At 36.7% G+C, this 15,462-nt stretch overlaps 1 protein-coding gene across 1 annotated transcript in view; it reads right to left on the bottom strand.

Annotated features, from left to right (window-relative positions):
* The window catches only part of NWD2 (NACHT and WD repeat domain containing 2), a 49,635-nt gene that overhangs the window by 21,076 nt on the left and 13,097 nt on the right, over positions 1-15,462 (bottom strand). The window contains exons 2-3 of the mRNA XM_062493443.1: positions 9,298-9,386; positions 4,220-4,336 (exon numbers count right to left, since the gene is read on the bottom strand). Of these exons, the coding sequence (XP_062349427.1) occupies positions 4,220-4,336; positions 9,298-9,386 (206 nt within the window). The remainder of the gene's footprint in view (positions 1-4,219; positions 4,337-9,297; positions 9,387-15,462) is intronic.

Below are 15,462 nucleotides of genomic sequence, written 5' to 3'. Positions count from 1 at the left end.
TTAGTCTGGAGACTGGGAAAGAAGACCAAAGCTTGCTGGGGGGAAAGTTGCATATTTTGTCTTTAAAACAGATAATTTTGTCTGTTTTGAAGGATTTCAAAATATACAAAGCTCTACTTTGATATTCACAGAATAATCTTTCCTGTTGGTCAAGTCCATCTAAAACAGATTAATATCTGGAGACTTTACTCCAGATCAATGCCAGGAAGTCCTATGGAGGCACTCCTGATATGAAACCCAAACCCAGTTATATTAGAGGGATTTCTTATTTGGATAGCTTTTAAATTAGATGCAGAGTGAGAAGAAAAGTAATAATTTGATATTTCTTTCTTGGAATTTACTTAACTGGAAGAGGTGGACTGTTCTGCCATGTCTGGCACCAGGTATTTCTCTTCATTCACTTAAAAAGTATAAATAGAGCTGTGTCCTTGGGGAAAATTAAATACTGAAATGCCCAAGCACAGATAACTTTTATTGAATTCCCCAAAAGCACTGGGTACTTAGCATTTCCCCAGAATTGCATGTTTTAATATAGAAACACTTGACTGACTCTTGCCTCCCTAACTTAAAGTGTGTGGTGATTTTCCCAAGAAAGAAAAAACAAAATATAACTCAGGCATTCCAGAACCTGTGTGTATTTAGTTTTTACATTAGGAATAAACCTTAAAGTAACACCAGAACTGAAACTGGAGTTGAGGAGATCCAGCAGAGCAGTAATAATGTAATTTGGAATTTTCTCTGGGCTGGAATGCACTCAAAATTAATTATCAAACATTTGTACTGAGCAGAGAGATACAGCAATATACTTCATAGAACAATTAAAACGTACATTATACTGAGGAAGACAAAGATACAAATAATAGAAATACTCCACTCCATAATTTACCATACTTCCACTTCAATTTCAGTGTGACTTAAGGACATGCCAAATATTGTAAATTGCTAATATTCTTTTAAAATCCTACGGGAATTCCAAATTCATAGTGCTAGGTTCTTTAGGTTTATGGAAGTTGAAAGAGTTTTGTGCTTCCCTAGGGACTGTTCAGGAAGGGTTGCATGTGTTGCTCCTGAATTCAGACCTGTTAGTTTCTTCCTCATGCCCTTGTCCAGGACTGAAAGTACAGAAAAGAGCTTTCCCCAGTAGGTCTGTGGAAAGAGGAGCTTCAGAAATACTCTGTGGGGTACCTCAGCAGACCAGTGAAAACACAAGGGAAGATGTAAGAGCACAGGTTACTTCTGTTTAGATGTGGCAACTGTTGAGGACATGGTGAGACCCAATTCAGAATGTTTGGTGATTCTCATATTTCTAAGTGGCAATCTGCTCTCCATCAGCAAACAAGGAAGATAACTGGTTATGGACACCATTAACAGGTTCAAAGTAGGAACAAGCTGCCAGTAGTTTCAGAGGGCTCATGTAAATTCCAGTTGCTGTTCAGAGCAGGTAGAGAATGTTTTTACTATTCTTTGGGTCAGATGTTTTAAATGATAGGTGGGGATAACCTTTAAGGTTTGTACAATCCCAAGCACTAATTGAGCAAACCTTTACAGGTAACAGACTGACATTTAATGTCCATTTCACTTTTTCATTTTGCAGTCTTTCAGGACATAGTAATGTAATGACAGCAGTTCAGGCAGAGACTGTGTGGTGCTATGCAGATGGAAAAGCACCTATGTGCTATAATTTGCAGAATGTATGTAAAGATAAAGGTTCCAGCGATGCACTGAATGCATTTTTTCTTTGGTATTGCTGTGGAATGTAGAATTTAAACAGTTCACAATTCAATAAATAAACTGCATTTCAGTCTTCCCATGTAGATTCCAAAGACAAGATTTCTGCATAAAATTTGTATGAAAACTATTTTCCCCTCATAAATGAGTCTTCATAAATTATTCTGTAGATCAAAAATAGCATGGTATGTATTTAGCTACAGTAAAAGCTATGAGTATTTAAAAAATTTAAATGATAATATAATAGGCAGTGATTTTATACAGCAGAAAAAACCCCAAACAAAAACCCCAACCTAATAAAAAAACCCAGTCTAACCAGAATCCAAACAACTTTCCTCTTCCTTAACTGAATCAAGTATTAATAGATAAGTCAGGCAGCAGTTAAGGGAAGAGCTGTACATTCCCAAAGTCAGTATTCACAGGAAATTAGTTTTGCATTTTTTTCAGAACTGTCTCCTCACTGTGCTTGTGAATATATGTTAATTTTGATTTTGTTGCTTCATATTTGGAGAAAAGCTTGGGACTTCCAACTTATTCACTGCACTAATTTAAGGACTGTATTTTTCTCTCCATCCAGTATTACAGTGCAGGCAAAAACTGCCATAAAGAAACACTTTCTAAAATCAATATATACCAAGTAGCTGATTATCAATAGTTCTATTTAATCCCAGATCTGTATCTCAATTCAAAAAGTGGTAATTGGTAACTAAAAAAAAAAAAAATCCCAAACAAAAAAACAAAACATAAAGACAACAAAAACCTACCAGATGAAAAGAAGTGGCACATTTTATAGAACTTTCTCAAGAAATGGCAAGTTGCCCAAAGCCTGCAGTGCCAAAGTAATTTTTTTAATATGTTACTATAAATTAAAAATAATTATGCTTGTTGGAGTAAAATCATCTTCAATTTTTATTGCAAATGAAATAAACCCCATGTCACTATGGTACAGCAGAGCAAAAAACAAATGTGCATAAACAGATTTCTGAGGTTTTGCCAGTCTAGCCACTGTGAGAGGTAATACTTTGGCTCATACTTGGAAAACCTGAAATAAATATTGAAGTCATTGGCTCACTGCAACCTCTTTGCTAACCGTTTCATTCCACTAAAAAAATTTCTATTTGGCTTGATTTCTTTGGTAACAATATCAGGCAGATAAGCAGACAATATCAGTTCCTAAAAGCTTCAACATTCTGAGCTGCTAAAATATGCAGCAATAGTATGTAGCAAGGCTTTCTTCACTATCAGAGGTTTTACAAATCCATGTCTAAGGACACTGGGTGTTGCTACATGAAAAAATCCATGCCATTATGTTTCAACTCTGTTTTTCATCAAAGGGAAGATAGAAGGTAGAAAAATAAACCCAGAAAACTAAATATAGTCACACAAGATGAAAGTTACCCAAACTCTCTAGAGATCTGGGCCAGTGTGTGCTTGTGAAAAACAGTGTCATGACAGCATCAAACCCAGCCAAGATTCTGTACTCCAGATTCTGGGTTCTTATGGTAAAGTCTTTGCTCTGCAGGGCTCTGAAGATAAATAAGAAAGTGAGGCAAACAGGTGAAGGAATAAAAGCCAGAAAGATGGTTTTAAGTGTGTGATAGAAATACAGAAAGACACATGCTACAGGTTGCTCCTTTTCTAATCTTTGGCATGGACAGATGTGATCTCCAGTCTTCACAGCAGGCAATGTTTTGTATCCCTTCCATCCCACTGGATGCTGTGGTTTCAGCTCACAAAATCTTTAACATTCTTCCCTTAAAAATATAATCAAGGACTTTTTTCTCTTATTATGACAAGTCTAAGAATTAGAGTTGATTTAACTATGTTTAGGCACAAAGGAGAAGAACTTTGTACTTTTTGTAAATTATTTTCTTGGCAAATATATAATAGGAAAGAAAATTTGGCATAGTGAAGGCATGGTCTTAAGACTGTTTTGCATTGAAGTCTAGCAAGTGACCATGGAGAGAACAATCAGTTGCATATCAGTGTATCACAGACTCAGAGCCTCCTCAGGCTGACACTGACCTCCAGTCTTTTCACTCTCTAATACCAAGCATCCTAAATTGTCCTGGGTTTATGACACAAAACAGCAAATGCTCATCAGAGCAGACGGTTCTTTGCTGCTGCGGCTTTTTTGTAAGTCTTTCTAGGCCAGCTGAAAATGCATGTGTGAGAGGTACCAAGAATTAATTAACTGTGGCCTCCTTAAACAAACTGTCAATAGTTCTGTTGTGATAGTTGTACAGTCATACCCAACTTGCTATGAGGACTGATCATTAAAGATCCTTCTTTCCTCTCCACCAATATCATCACTGTAATCACTGTTAATTTACAGAGGTGCATAGGGAAATATTTGCATAGCAAATGCACAGCAATGAACATAAAGTATTTTAGAAAGAAGAAAATCACACGTTTGTTAATGAGTCATGCATGTTGGGATAGATAACATTATATTTGTTCTTGTAAAGTAAAACATTATTTTTGTACCCACAACAAAACATGGACCTGCAGAACTTTTCAAGCAATCTTCAAGCAGCTTCATGCGAGTCTTTTGCAGCTCAGGACTGTCCCATTCGTCTGCTTCTACTCCCCAGTATAAGTCTATGACCTGGAAAACAGTGTGCAACACAGTTACTTATCACACGCCCTTTCTACCAATCAAATTAAAAATTACCTTTGCCAGCATCCTGTGCACTAAGCTTTGCTCTTCGGTGTGATAAAATGTAATGAGGTCTACATCCAGTCCTTACACAGACTGGCAGGGTTTCCTCATACAAATGAGAATTCCAGCTTCTTACTTTCCCTCCCAGTCCCTCCTGGGACAGTCTCTTATTTCATAGTCATACAGAGATTAGCATGACAAGATCTTGATTTGATGCAGTCTTTTATTTGCTACTAGATTGCATAAAATGGATAGGTAAGAATAATGACAAAAGAATTGAAAAAAGTCCTGGCTCCATGAAAATTAACGGGAATCTCACTGTGGATCACAGTCAAAACCATGACTTGACAGCCAGTGTCACTTGTATCCACGGGATATAAACTCATCCTGTGTACATGGCTCAAAAGAAAGAATAGGAATGGTTTTACATGATCATACTTCCTTTGCTGGCTGATCTTTGTACCTCGGAAGCAGAGATTGCAGAGATATGTAGTGGCAGAGAGCTTGCTGCCCAGCCTTTCTTATTTAGCTACAGACTCACTTTTGTGATCCTAATTAGTTGCCAACAAACTCCTGGAAGAAACTGTTCCTGTTATACTTATTTAAACAAATTAAGTGATGACCTGTGATTTCATTATATATTTTAACTAAAAGGCTGAATTCTTACAGTGGGAAATAAAATTTAAAAGGATGGTGATAATATGTATGAATTATTTTTGGAACAAAACTCATGGTACAGGCTACTTTCTCTCATTTACTAATGATTTTTAACATCTTGTATGTAACTTTAACAAAAAAAAGTCCAAATGGACAGTTTAAAAAACCAACCAAAATTATATTAATACATTAATATATTACAAAATTACAGTTTATTTTAATATTGTTTGTTCTGTGGAAGCACTCTGCAAGAAGCAGAATAATAAAATTAGCTGTTGTTTAAACAGATTATAAAATTAGCCTTAAGATTTAATATAAGAACAAATAATGAGTTGATGTAAAACTAAATTTCAGCAGTTTACAGTTGGTTAATCTTGGGAAATTTCTCCCATGAACATCAAAGTTTAAGACCAAATCCTAGAGATATTTTTGCCTATGTGTAATTGCACTACCTGCAGTCTCATTGATTATTTCTGCCTTAAAAGTTTGTGACTCATATCAGTGTCTGCTGGAGTAGGCACATTGTTACTAAACATGACAGGTAGTGTCCTGTGTGACTCATGATGAGTGAAAAAACCCAGGTATCCAATGCACTGAGTGTCAATAAAGATATTGAATGCATTTTCTTGGCAATGTAGGTGTAGCTTACACTGCCAAGAAAATATACTCAATATCTTTATTTTTTACAGAAACTCTGTTGCAAAATTCTGCTTGAACATGCATTTTCTGCTCTACAAAACTGCATTTCAAATAACCTTCCTATTTCCCTCACTTGCACAGATTTCTTTTCTGTCCTTCTCTTTTAGTCTCATTAGGAAAAAAAGTGTTCCCTTCTTCATCTCGGATATCTGTTATTTATTAAAACAACTTTATTATCGAACTGTACATCATATTCATCTGCCTGATTACCTGCATGATGTATGATAAAGCTTAAGTACTCTCATAAAATTTTTCAGATACAGATCTTAGCATACAATAAAAAAATGTTTTAATTACTTGTTGAATGAATTTATTGTGCTGCTGAGGTTCCTCTGAAATGTGAAAGCAACTTCTATTTTAATTAACTGTTCAGAAATCAAATTAGTTCTGTAAATATGAAGCGGAAACTCCCTGGAGCTCAGATAATTTTAGGGGCTACTGGCTGTTTGTTATTTTATGGGGTAACGGTTTTGGTGCACAGTACCTTAACATGATAAAATTTTGTCCTGCAAGAGGAAATATTTCACCGAAGGAACCTCTGAAGACACCAAGAATTTCAAAGTAAGGTCTTATCAGTTGCTCATTATGCTAACTAAAATAAATAAGATTTACAAAATTAAAGAAATGGAACAAGGAGGCAACTATATCTGATTTTGAAGTATGTTTTTACTTATGCTTGGAACGACTGTGTGACAAACACTCAAACTCTCAGTGAGGCTGCCAAGGTTATATGACAACTAGTACCCTCTGAAAGAGCTCCTTACCCACAGCAGACTGACACTGGTCTGGTCCAATTCCGCACTAGTCACCTCACAAGAGACTTTTTGTTCACAATTCAGTGTTTCCTTTTGCTTACTTTAGCTTTTGTCCTACCAATCCTACAGTTTCACAGATTTTGCTTAGGAAATAAAATTATTTTACTTTTGTCACTTCCAAAAGCTTAAAAAAGAACTAAAATTTTGATTCATGCAAAATTCTGCTTTCCTTCTAGCATATATATCCTGAAATAGGATGGAAAATATTTGAAACAGTTCACTGTTTTGAAGAAGAAAAGTGTATGCTGCTAATTAACTATGCTTGGTTATCCCCCCAAATTTTTAAATTACAACTATTTTCTTTAATCTCTCCATCCTCTCCTGTAAAAGTACTGTATTTCAGGTCAAAACCACCAAGTGCCCTGTAAGACTTTTGCTCAGCTTATTTGCTTTCTTAGCCAATAAGTGTGTATTTTTCTGAAATATTTTCTGACACAATGAAAAAAAAAGGGCCATCATGCTAACAAATTTATAGTGTGATTGAATATAGTCAGTTCTGCTTCCACTCATATGGTGATTATGCTCAGTAACAGCTCCCACCAGATTGATGACACCTCACAGATCTCATGCTTTGCAGCAACTGAAACAATTCAGGTGACTCAGTGAGAGCTGGAGTAATGCATGAAGCCAAACACTTTACATTTGGGTCACGATTTATTAGGTAGAGGGTGTCCCAAATAGTGCATTTGTAGTAGTCACATGAGAGGCAATTCTTGTTTGGTCAGGAGAAGATTACATATAAGGATGAAAAATTATGTGCTCTGCTCTGAAAAGAGAAATGTAAATTTACCCCTGAATCTGAAAATTACATAACACTTTAGCACTGCACTAAAAACTGTAGTTTTGATTTTGCATGCTAACCTAAGAAATTTAGTGTATTAGGACTGGAATAAGAAAAAAAAGTCTTGCTAAAGTCTACCTCAGAGTCACTTTCAAAAGGCTGTACTACCTTTCCTAGGTTATTTTTGTGCATTTTTCTACTTTGCTTCCACAGATATGTAATAGCTTTCTAGCAGTTTTCTGAACTGTGTCAGTAGAACTGTCTTTCAGACCTCATATCACATAAAGATGCTCCTGGTGTTGAAACTATATGATAAAATAATTTTCTTTCATGAATACCAGCTAGAGTAAACTTAATTATTTCTCCCCTAGAGACTACATTACAATCTGTTTGAAGAAAGACAAGTGTCCTCTCACAAAGAATTCAGTGGATTATGATCTACTTGGAAGAGACATTTCCCTCACCAAGTTGTCTCCTCAACAATAACAGAAACAGAAATTTTTTTCTATGAATATCACATGGCAGTAATACAAGAAAAATATTATTTAAATATATTTTGTTATTTTTTTCATGTACCACTGCAGCTGGGACTTCCCAATCAGCTGATGAGCTAGGACCTTCAGATGAAATTCTTTTATAGGCATAATCAAAAATCACTGGAATTTTAACACCATGCAGATTCAGCAGCTCCACTGTGACTCAGGGAATTAAAACCAAATATCGTAATTTAAGAATTTGTTATTTTGATTAAAAACCAGCTGCATATGCATCAAGAATAATACAGTGGGTGGAACAGGATGTTGCATAAAAGGCATTAGCTGTTTCCAGCTAAGCTATGCTCTGGAGAGATGGATTTTTGGGGTCACTAAGTATGCAAGAAAAACTTGTGGATACAGAGCCAGAATTTCTGGAAAACTGAAGGACATTTTTACAACATCACAAATTGTATTTGTTTCTCTTAGCAAAGAAACCATTCAGGCCTGCTGACATATAAGGGACTGTGAATTCAGACATACCTAATTTAAAGAACCAGTGATGCCAAATACACCTGTTTTAAATGAAATACTACTCTCTTTTTATTATCAATTGGCCCTTGCCAAAGATGTGTATGGGTTATGTCTCTGATAGCACAAAAGAAGACAGGAACTTTCAGAAGCAACAGGAATGCTACAGTTGACATTAAAGAAAGCAAATTCCATAGTATATAATCACAATAAAAATGCACCACGTTCAATTCATTTAGGTAATCAATTTCGGTATTCACCTGGTTCCATTATTTTCCACATTACAGGACAACTTAAGTATGATTTCTAGTAACGCAGTCATTCAGATGTAACATTATTTTTCTTATATACTCTGAATATCTAAAATAAGGTGGTGCTTTTTCATCTATTCAGAATTCAAATCTGTATGTAAAATAATTTAAGTGCATCAAAGGCTGAGAGAGCTAGGCTTGTTTTGCCCAGAGAAGACATAAATGAGAGGGGATTTTATCCAAGCACATAAATAACCTAAAGGTGGGTGTCAAGAAGTAGACAGTCTCTTCTTAGTAGTGCCAAGCAATAGGACAAAAGGCAATGGGCAGAAACTGGTGCGGAATAAAATAAATAAATAATTCCTCCTAAATATGAGGAAGAACTTCTTTACTGTGAGGGTGACAGTGCACTGGAACAGATGGCCAGAGAGGGTGTGGAGTCCTCTTCCCTGGAGATATTCAAAACCTATCTGGGGATGCAATCCTATGCAACCTGTTCCAGGTGAATCTGCTTTAGCAGGGAGAATGGACTAGATGACCTCCAGTGGTCCCTTCCAACCCCAACAATTTTGCATGTGATTCTGTGAAATAAAGTTTTTGCAATTTTCTATTTTTCCAATGATATTTTAAAATATTATCTGTTCTAAATAGAGTTAATTTCAAGATAAAGTAATGCAAGATTCAACACAATGAAACCTACCTGAAATTCTAGGCCATAGTTTTCTCTGCAGAATTCTCTCAGCTTAGGATACACATGTTCTCTTAGAGCCCTTCTTTCTGCTATTGTATCTGTGTTGTGGAAAAAGATGATATTAACAATATTTATATAAACTCTTCTTTTAGTCAGGGATACAGATTATTCACTCAAAAATGAACCTTTAACATACACAGAGCAGTATGAAAATCAAGTTTAGGATATAATCCCCAAATTGTAGGTTGCACAAACACATGGAAGTGTTAGCATGCGTAGCAACACATGTAAAACCACATAAATGTGTTTGCATGTGTCAAAAATTATGCTTCATACACATTTTAATGTTGCAGTGTATTACAGTTTAGTGGAGCTGAATTAATTTTGTAATTCAGCACTCAGAAGTTCTTTATTGTTTTGACTTCTGTTTAGTTTCCAGAAAGCTGAATTTTACAAATAAGAAACACCATGGAAAAAAAAGAGATATACCAAAGATGAAAGAGATCTCAATACTTAGAAACAAATCAATAACATGAACTAACAACATTGTCTCAAATGTATCACTTTCTTCACCATCTTTAATCTAACAGAACCTTAAAACCATTATTTATCATTAATAGCATTATTTATCTTTTGCCCAGGTGATTCCACCTGTAATACCAAATACTCAGTTCTGATATCATGTTATTCTTACCATGCAAAATTACATGTTTTGATAATGAAGTACAATATGGCAGTGACACCAAAATTATTACTAAATTCTGTACATGCAATTTAATCTGAACACATTTATTTATTTAACACTTGCACATACGGTCAAATACAAAGTAAATTTGATTAGCAGTGAAATCTGGTATATATAATACATTTATTCTCTTTCACAAGACTACGATATGTGATGGATTTTGCTACATTGTAACTGAATTGAGACCACACAGAGATAGCATTGTTGCTAAGTTATTTCCAAAAATAGAACATAACTGTTGCAAAACACTAGCTCTGAGCGCCATGTGATGAAAAAGGAAGTGTTCACTTATGAATGATGGAGAATACCTACTGCAGGTAACGCATTATTTGTGTAACTGCACTGAAACAAAACAATAGATTACAGTCGACTCGATGTTTCCCATATTGCTGCAAATAAGAGACATATATGCAAATCTAACAATTATTTAGAGCCACAATCAGAGTCACAGATGATATACCTGAGTCAGATGTCTGTTCATATAATCATGGTCACAGATTTTTAATTTCATTATCTAAAGAAACCTAGGAAAGTGTGAAATCTGTAATGTAATTTATTACACCAAACTAATAATATCCTTCTCACTATTTAAGTGTATCTTGGAAATATTACCCAAATGTGTGGCATAATTACCACTTATTTTCATGAACAGAAAACGATCCAGAAACATCCAGAGAATTATTTCTCCAGAAATCATCATCAGGGTAAAAAGGTCTACCCCAAAAGGCTCAAAAGTACAGTCAGGTTTAATTAAATTAATTAAATTTATCTGAATTATCACAGTTCTTGCTTCATAAACTTTTGATGTGGAAAAAAAAGTCAGAGACACTTTCAGAAAGCATCCCCTCTAAATGGAATAATGTAATACAATGTATTTATGCTTTAATGTTTTACATTGCTGTGCTTATATGTTCTGACAATGGTCCAGGAAGCCTTAAAGTCCTTGCTGCCTCACAAGCTTTCCATTTGACAGTCCACACACTATGCAAGGTGAGATCTTAAATCTAAAGTGTAGAGCTCTTATGCCCCCAATCTGAACACTATTAGTAATACTGAGACCCTGCTCTGGACTATATTTGGACGAGTGTAGCCACGGTTTCTCTCAGGCAGTCATTACTCCCTGACACTAAAGAGGCTGCACCAGGAGCGCTGTGCTCAGCTCTGGGCATCCCAAATCAGGAGGATGGGGAGGAAGCTGGAGAAGCTACTGAGACAGAGGCCAAAAGCACATGGCCTACACAGAGAGATAGAGGGCTCTGGGCATGTTTAGTACAGCAGAGTGTAAGAGGGAGCCAATCAGCCTACAAGTACTTCTAATGCATTTACAAAGATGATGGCGCCAAGCTCTTAATGCCGGGGAGTACAACAGAGACAACCATAACATGTTACATCTTGGAAGTTCAGGCTGGACACCAGGAGAGCTCTGCTGTCCTTAGAGCTCCTCAAGACTCAACTAGACAAGTTAAGGGTTGCCCAAGTTTCTATTGACAGCAGAGAGGTTAGCCCAAGTGACCTGACCTGAGAGCCCCTTGCGACCTGCAGTCATCCTCAGGGGAACTTGCAGGTTTGACTTAGTTATCCAGGCTGTTTGTACACTCCTGGGAAGACTCTTGGCTCTTGTCTGGGCTAGTGGGAGCAAAGATGTAGAGTAAAATTGGTGGTGCCAAGGATCCAATGTCCATGCCATATGTTTTGCAGGGCATTTTACTTTACGTTGAGCTCAACCCTCACAAACATTTGGAATGCATTCAGTGAGAACCTTGAGTTATCTTCCTGCTTTTTATCAAAAAGAAATCCAATTCATGCACACAAAGACCCCACATGATGTGAGTAAGTGTACTAGATAGTGATAAACAAGAGATTCACTTCACTTGCAGATATGGCTGAATACAGACACATACTACAAATATTTAGGAATGGAGTGAAAAAACCAGCACTCTTAGCTCAGAACTGCCTGTGTTAACACATAAAAGGGATGGATGAGTTGCTCCCTCCTTAGGATCCACAGTCATTAATTTTTCTTTCATACTTTAGTGTCTAAGTCATCCTTTCCTTGCAGAATGTCGCACACAGCTAACAAGGCTAATTAGTCAGAGGGTTGCATGATGCCAACACAGCAGTATTATTCTGGCTCCAAAGAAATGATGTTGCTGTTCCTTGTGATAAAAGCCTAATGTGTAATTTGCTTTATTTGAAATACTTCATTTTTTTTACCTTCACAGTAACTGAGACACTTAGATCAATCAGCGATAGAAGACTATTTTCCTTGCCTTAACACAGGTTAATTTTGGCATGTAAGTTTATGAAAACACAGAGCATCATATCTTCATGATCAAGTAGAATAAACTGTTGAAAACCAACTTACTACTCAGTTACTGAGATAAACCAAAATGATTCATACCTTTTTAAATGAAAATCAATCATGACTATAGCTTGGTTATTTAGGAAGCAACAATTCACAGTTTTGTTTGCAGTTACTTAAATGTGACAGCAGACAGAATGGTCTTAATAGGGATATAAAATAGGCTAAGTTGCAGGAACAACAACAGAGGAAGTATTGCGGAAAAAGCAGAATTTAAGAATAAACATAATTAAATGATAAATGGGAAATATTTTGCCCGAGGTTTACAACAGATAAAACCATGTTCTACTTTTTGTATATGCCCATAGGATTTATGCTGCAGAACCCCACTGGCTCTAGTTTTAGAACATGGTGCTGTGCCCTGCAGCTTAACATGTAGAGTCTTGTTCAGAAAATGAAACAACACACTGCAGGAGTAGTGCTACTTAGTAATATCTTAAAAATGAAACAGATAAAACATTCCTTCAACTAGAACTATGGTTGGAATAAGACACTTGGCATACCCATTTTGTGTTTTTTTTTCCTACCTCCATATCTAACAGAATGTACTTATCGAATTGGAATTTGAGTCTGGTGCTTATATTAATTAATTTTAAGAATTCCTCTATTTGAAATAAGCTTTGAAACTTTTAGGAAACAGAAGTGTATATAGTTTAAGATGAACCCTGGTAATTAGTATGGATGGCAGATAAGCTGGTATAATTAAATTTAATCTAACTTGATTTAAAGTGACAGTAAATCTGTGAAGATGGCCGTTCCTAACAACATCACACAGGCAAATTCCACCTTCCAGGCTGCTGCTGCAGATGAACATATTAACTAAATCCTTCTATCAGAAAAATGAGACAGTAGTTGTGAGATGAGCTTTCTACACCTCTTAATGTTAGTTCTGATAATCAGAAATACAAATAGTTCACAACAAACTGTGGGAATGAAACTACATCTGAAAAAACATAAATGAAAACTTAAAAACCTCCTCCAACCCTAAACTTGTCTCTAGTATTTAAACAAACCAAAACCCACAAGACAGTGACTTGCTGAGTGCATATCTTCCATACAAGAGCCACCTCTTGCAGATGGCTGGCTCCTAAGCCATTCCATAACCACGCTGTCCTGCCCACCCCTACACTTTGAACTGACTGAAAATGTCAGTGCACCCTCCTTCTCCTTGTGCTCCCCAGGGCAATCCTGAGAAATGAACTGAATTAGTCACATATCCTTCTACATCCTTTCTCCTGTCCAATAAACACAACTGTTTGTGTGCAGTGTGATTTCTGAAGGCTTGTAGCTCAGACAAATCACTGCCAGTTTTCATTAGAGTATGCTGAGGTGCTGCTTCTCAGCGTGAACTATTCCCATGCCAAAATCTGACCTTCAAACACAAGCTGTTCTGCTATTAAAATCACTTATTTGATTTTAATACAGCAAGTACGTTTTTCACTCTAGTGTTAGCAAACAGATGATGTGTGTATACAAAAAGTTGCCAAACATTAATCTCCGGGATAAAATAAGTCATGGAACACAGCCCTGTTAAAAATTTCAAAATGTATATGCAAATGAACAGAAAAAGTTGACATGGGCCTGCTGGAAATTACCCATTTCCAAGCATCAATTATTCTGTCCTAAGACCAAATAATTTATCTTGCTGGTGCTGCACTGGTCTGAGTTCAGACACAGTGATGTGAATGGCTGTTTTCAGGTATGTGGGTTGCAGTCACACATTGACTCTGCTCAGTCAAGGCTTGACTCAGCTCAACAAGGAGATTGCTCAGCCCCATTCTCCTATGATGTATTGCAAAGGAGGTGCCAATGTGGGGACAGTGCATCCCACTCCACCACGATCCAAGGAGCAGCACATTCAAGCTGACAATCTAGTAATGGAAAAGTAACCTGTGAGTAACCGTACCCATGCATGATGCAAGCTAAGGCCCTCAAGCAGAGGAAAATCCTAAGCAGGGAGGGTGTTTGCCCTGGCACTCTTTGACTGACAGAGGAACATTGCAATACCCAGCTTGAGAGAGCCAGCAGGAAAATTGTTGACTGATATAACAAGCTGAGGCAGGCAGCTGAACCTGGAAGAACCCAGGCAGAAAAAGAAAAGAAAAAAGCTGCTCTTGCAGCTGTTCGAGGCACAGAGAAATGAATGTCATATGGGGTCACAGAACTGTCTACAGGTGTCATCTCCAGGCAGTCACCCAAGAAAGAGCAGCTCCTTGTACATGTGGAAGAAACAATTTCTGTATCACCTCCTCCATTCTTGGTGTTCTCATGCTTTGTAGTGGGTCAGGACAGACACTGGCTGGGGATTTTCACCTCATCTCTTTCAGCCCAATTCCCTGCTGCCATAGCCTCCTCCCCAGTTCACACCATTACATTTATTAACACATAATGCTGTCTCTTGTGCAACCATGGAAGCCCTGGATGAGCAGTGAACTTCTGATCTAGTCCTGAATGCATGTCCACTACGACAACCAGCTATTCGCTTTCTCTAAGTTTTCTAAATGCTTAGTTTTGATAGAAAGATAGAACAAATTCTTGCCATAGGATTTTTTCAATGTACTGCAATATTAAAAAAAGTGGGTATTTTATAACCATTGTCTATTAACTACAGTGAGAATTTCTGCACTTTTATCACTTAGCAGCAGTGCCAAGCAAGAAGTGGCTGCCAAGCCTCTTAATGCTAGTATGTTCTTGACTCATATGACTGTTCAACTGAATTATTCCTTTTAAACTGCCCTTTTCATTGATAATGCAGAACAGCACTGTGCATTACCCGTGCTACTAAAAAATTCAGAAACTAGGAGGTTACATGTTCCTAAATATTATGGAAAACTTCTCTGAAAATAATATCATAATAATAACTAATTTTCATTTTTAAAATGCCTTTCATCTCAGAGCATTTTGCAACCAATAAGTGGGTTTGAATCATGTATCAGGTAAGAGAGGGGAAAAATGACCCTAGCTCCCTACTACCCTTGCCTTCCTAGAAAATGAACTCCATAGACACTGTTATTTATTTTGCTTGGAGTTTCTGTGAGGAGAGAGTATTAGAATAGACACCCAAAGC

The sequence above is a fragment of the Cinclus cinclus genome, chromosome 5 (genome assembly GCF_963662255.1).
Source record: "Cinclus cinclus chromosome 5, bCinCin1.1, whole genome shotgun sequence".
NCBI lineage: Eukaryota > Metazoa > Chordata > Aves > Passeriformes > Cinclidae > Cinclus > Cinclus cinclus.
The sequence above is the reverse complement of the archived record's forward strand: the minus strand, read 5'-3'. Positions and strand labels throughout refer to the sequence as shown.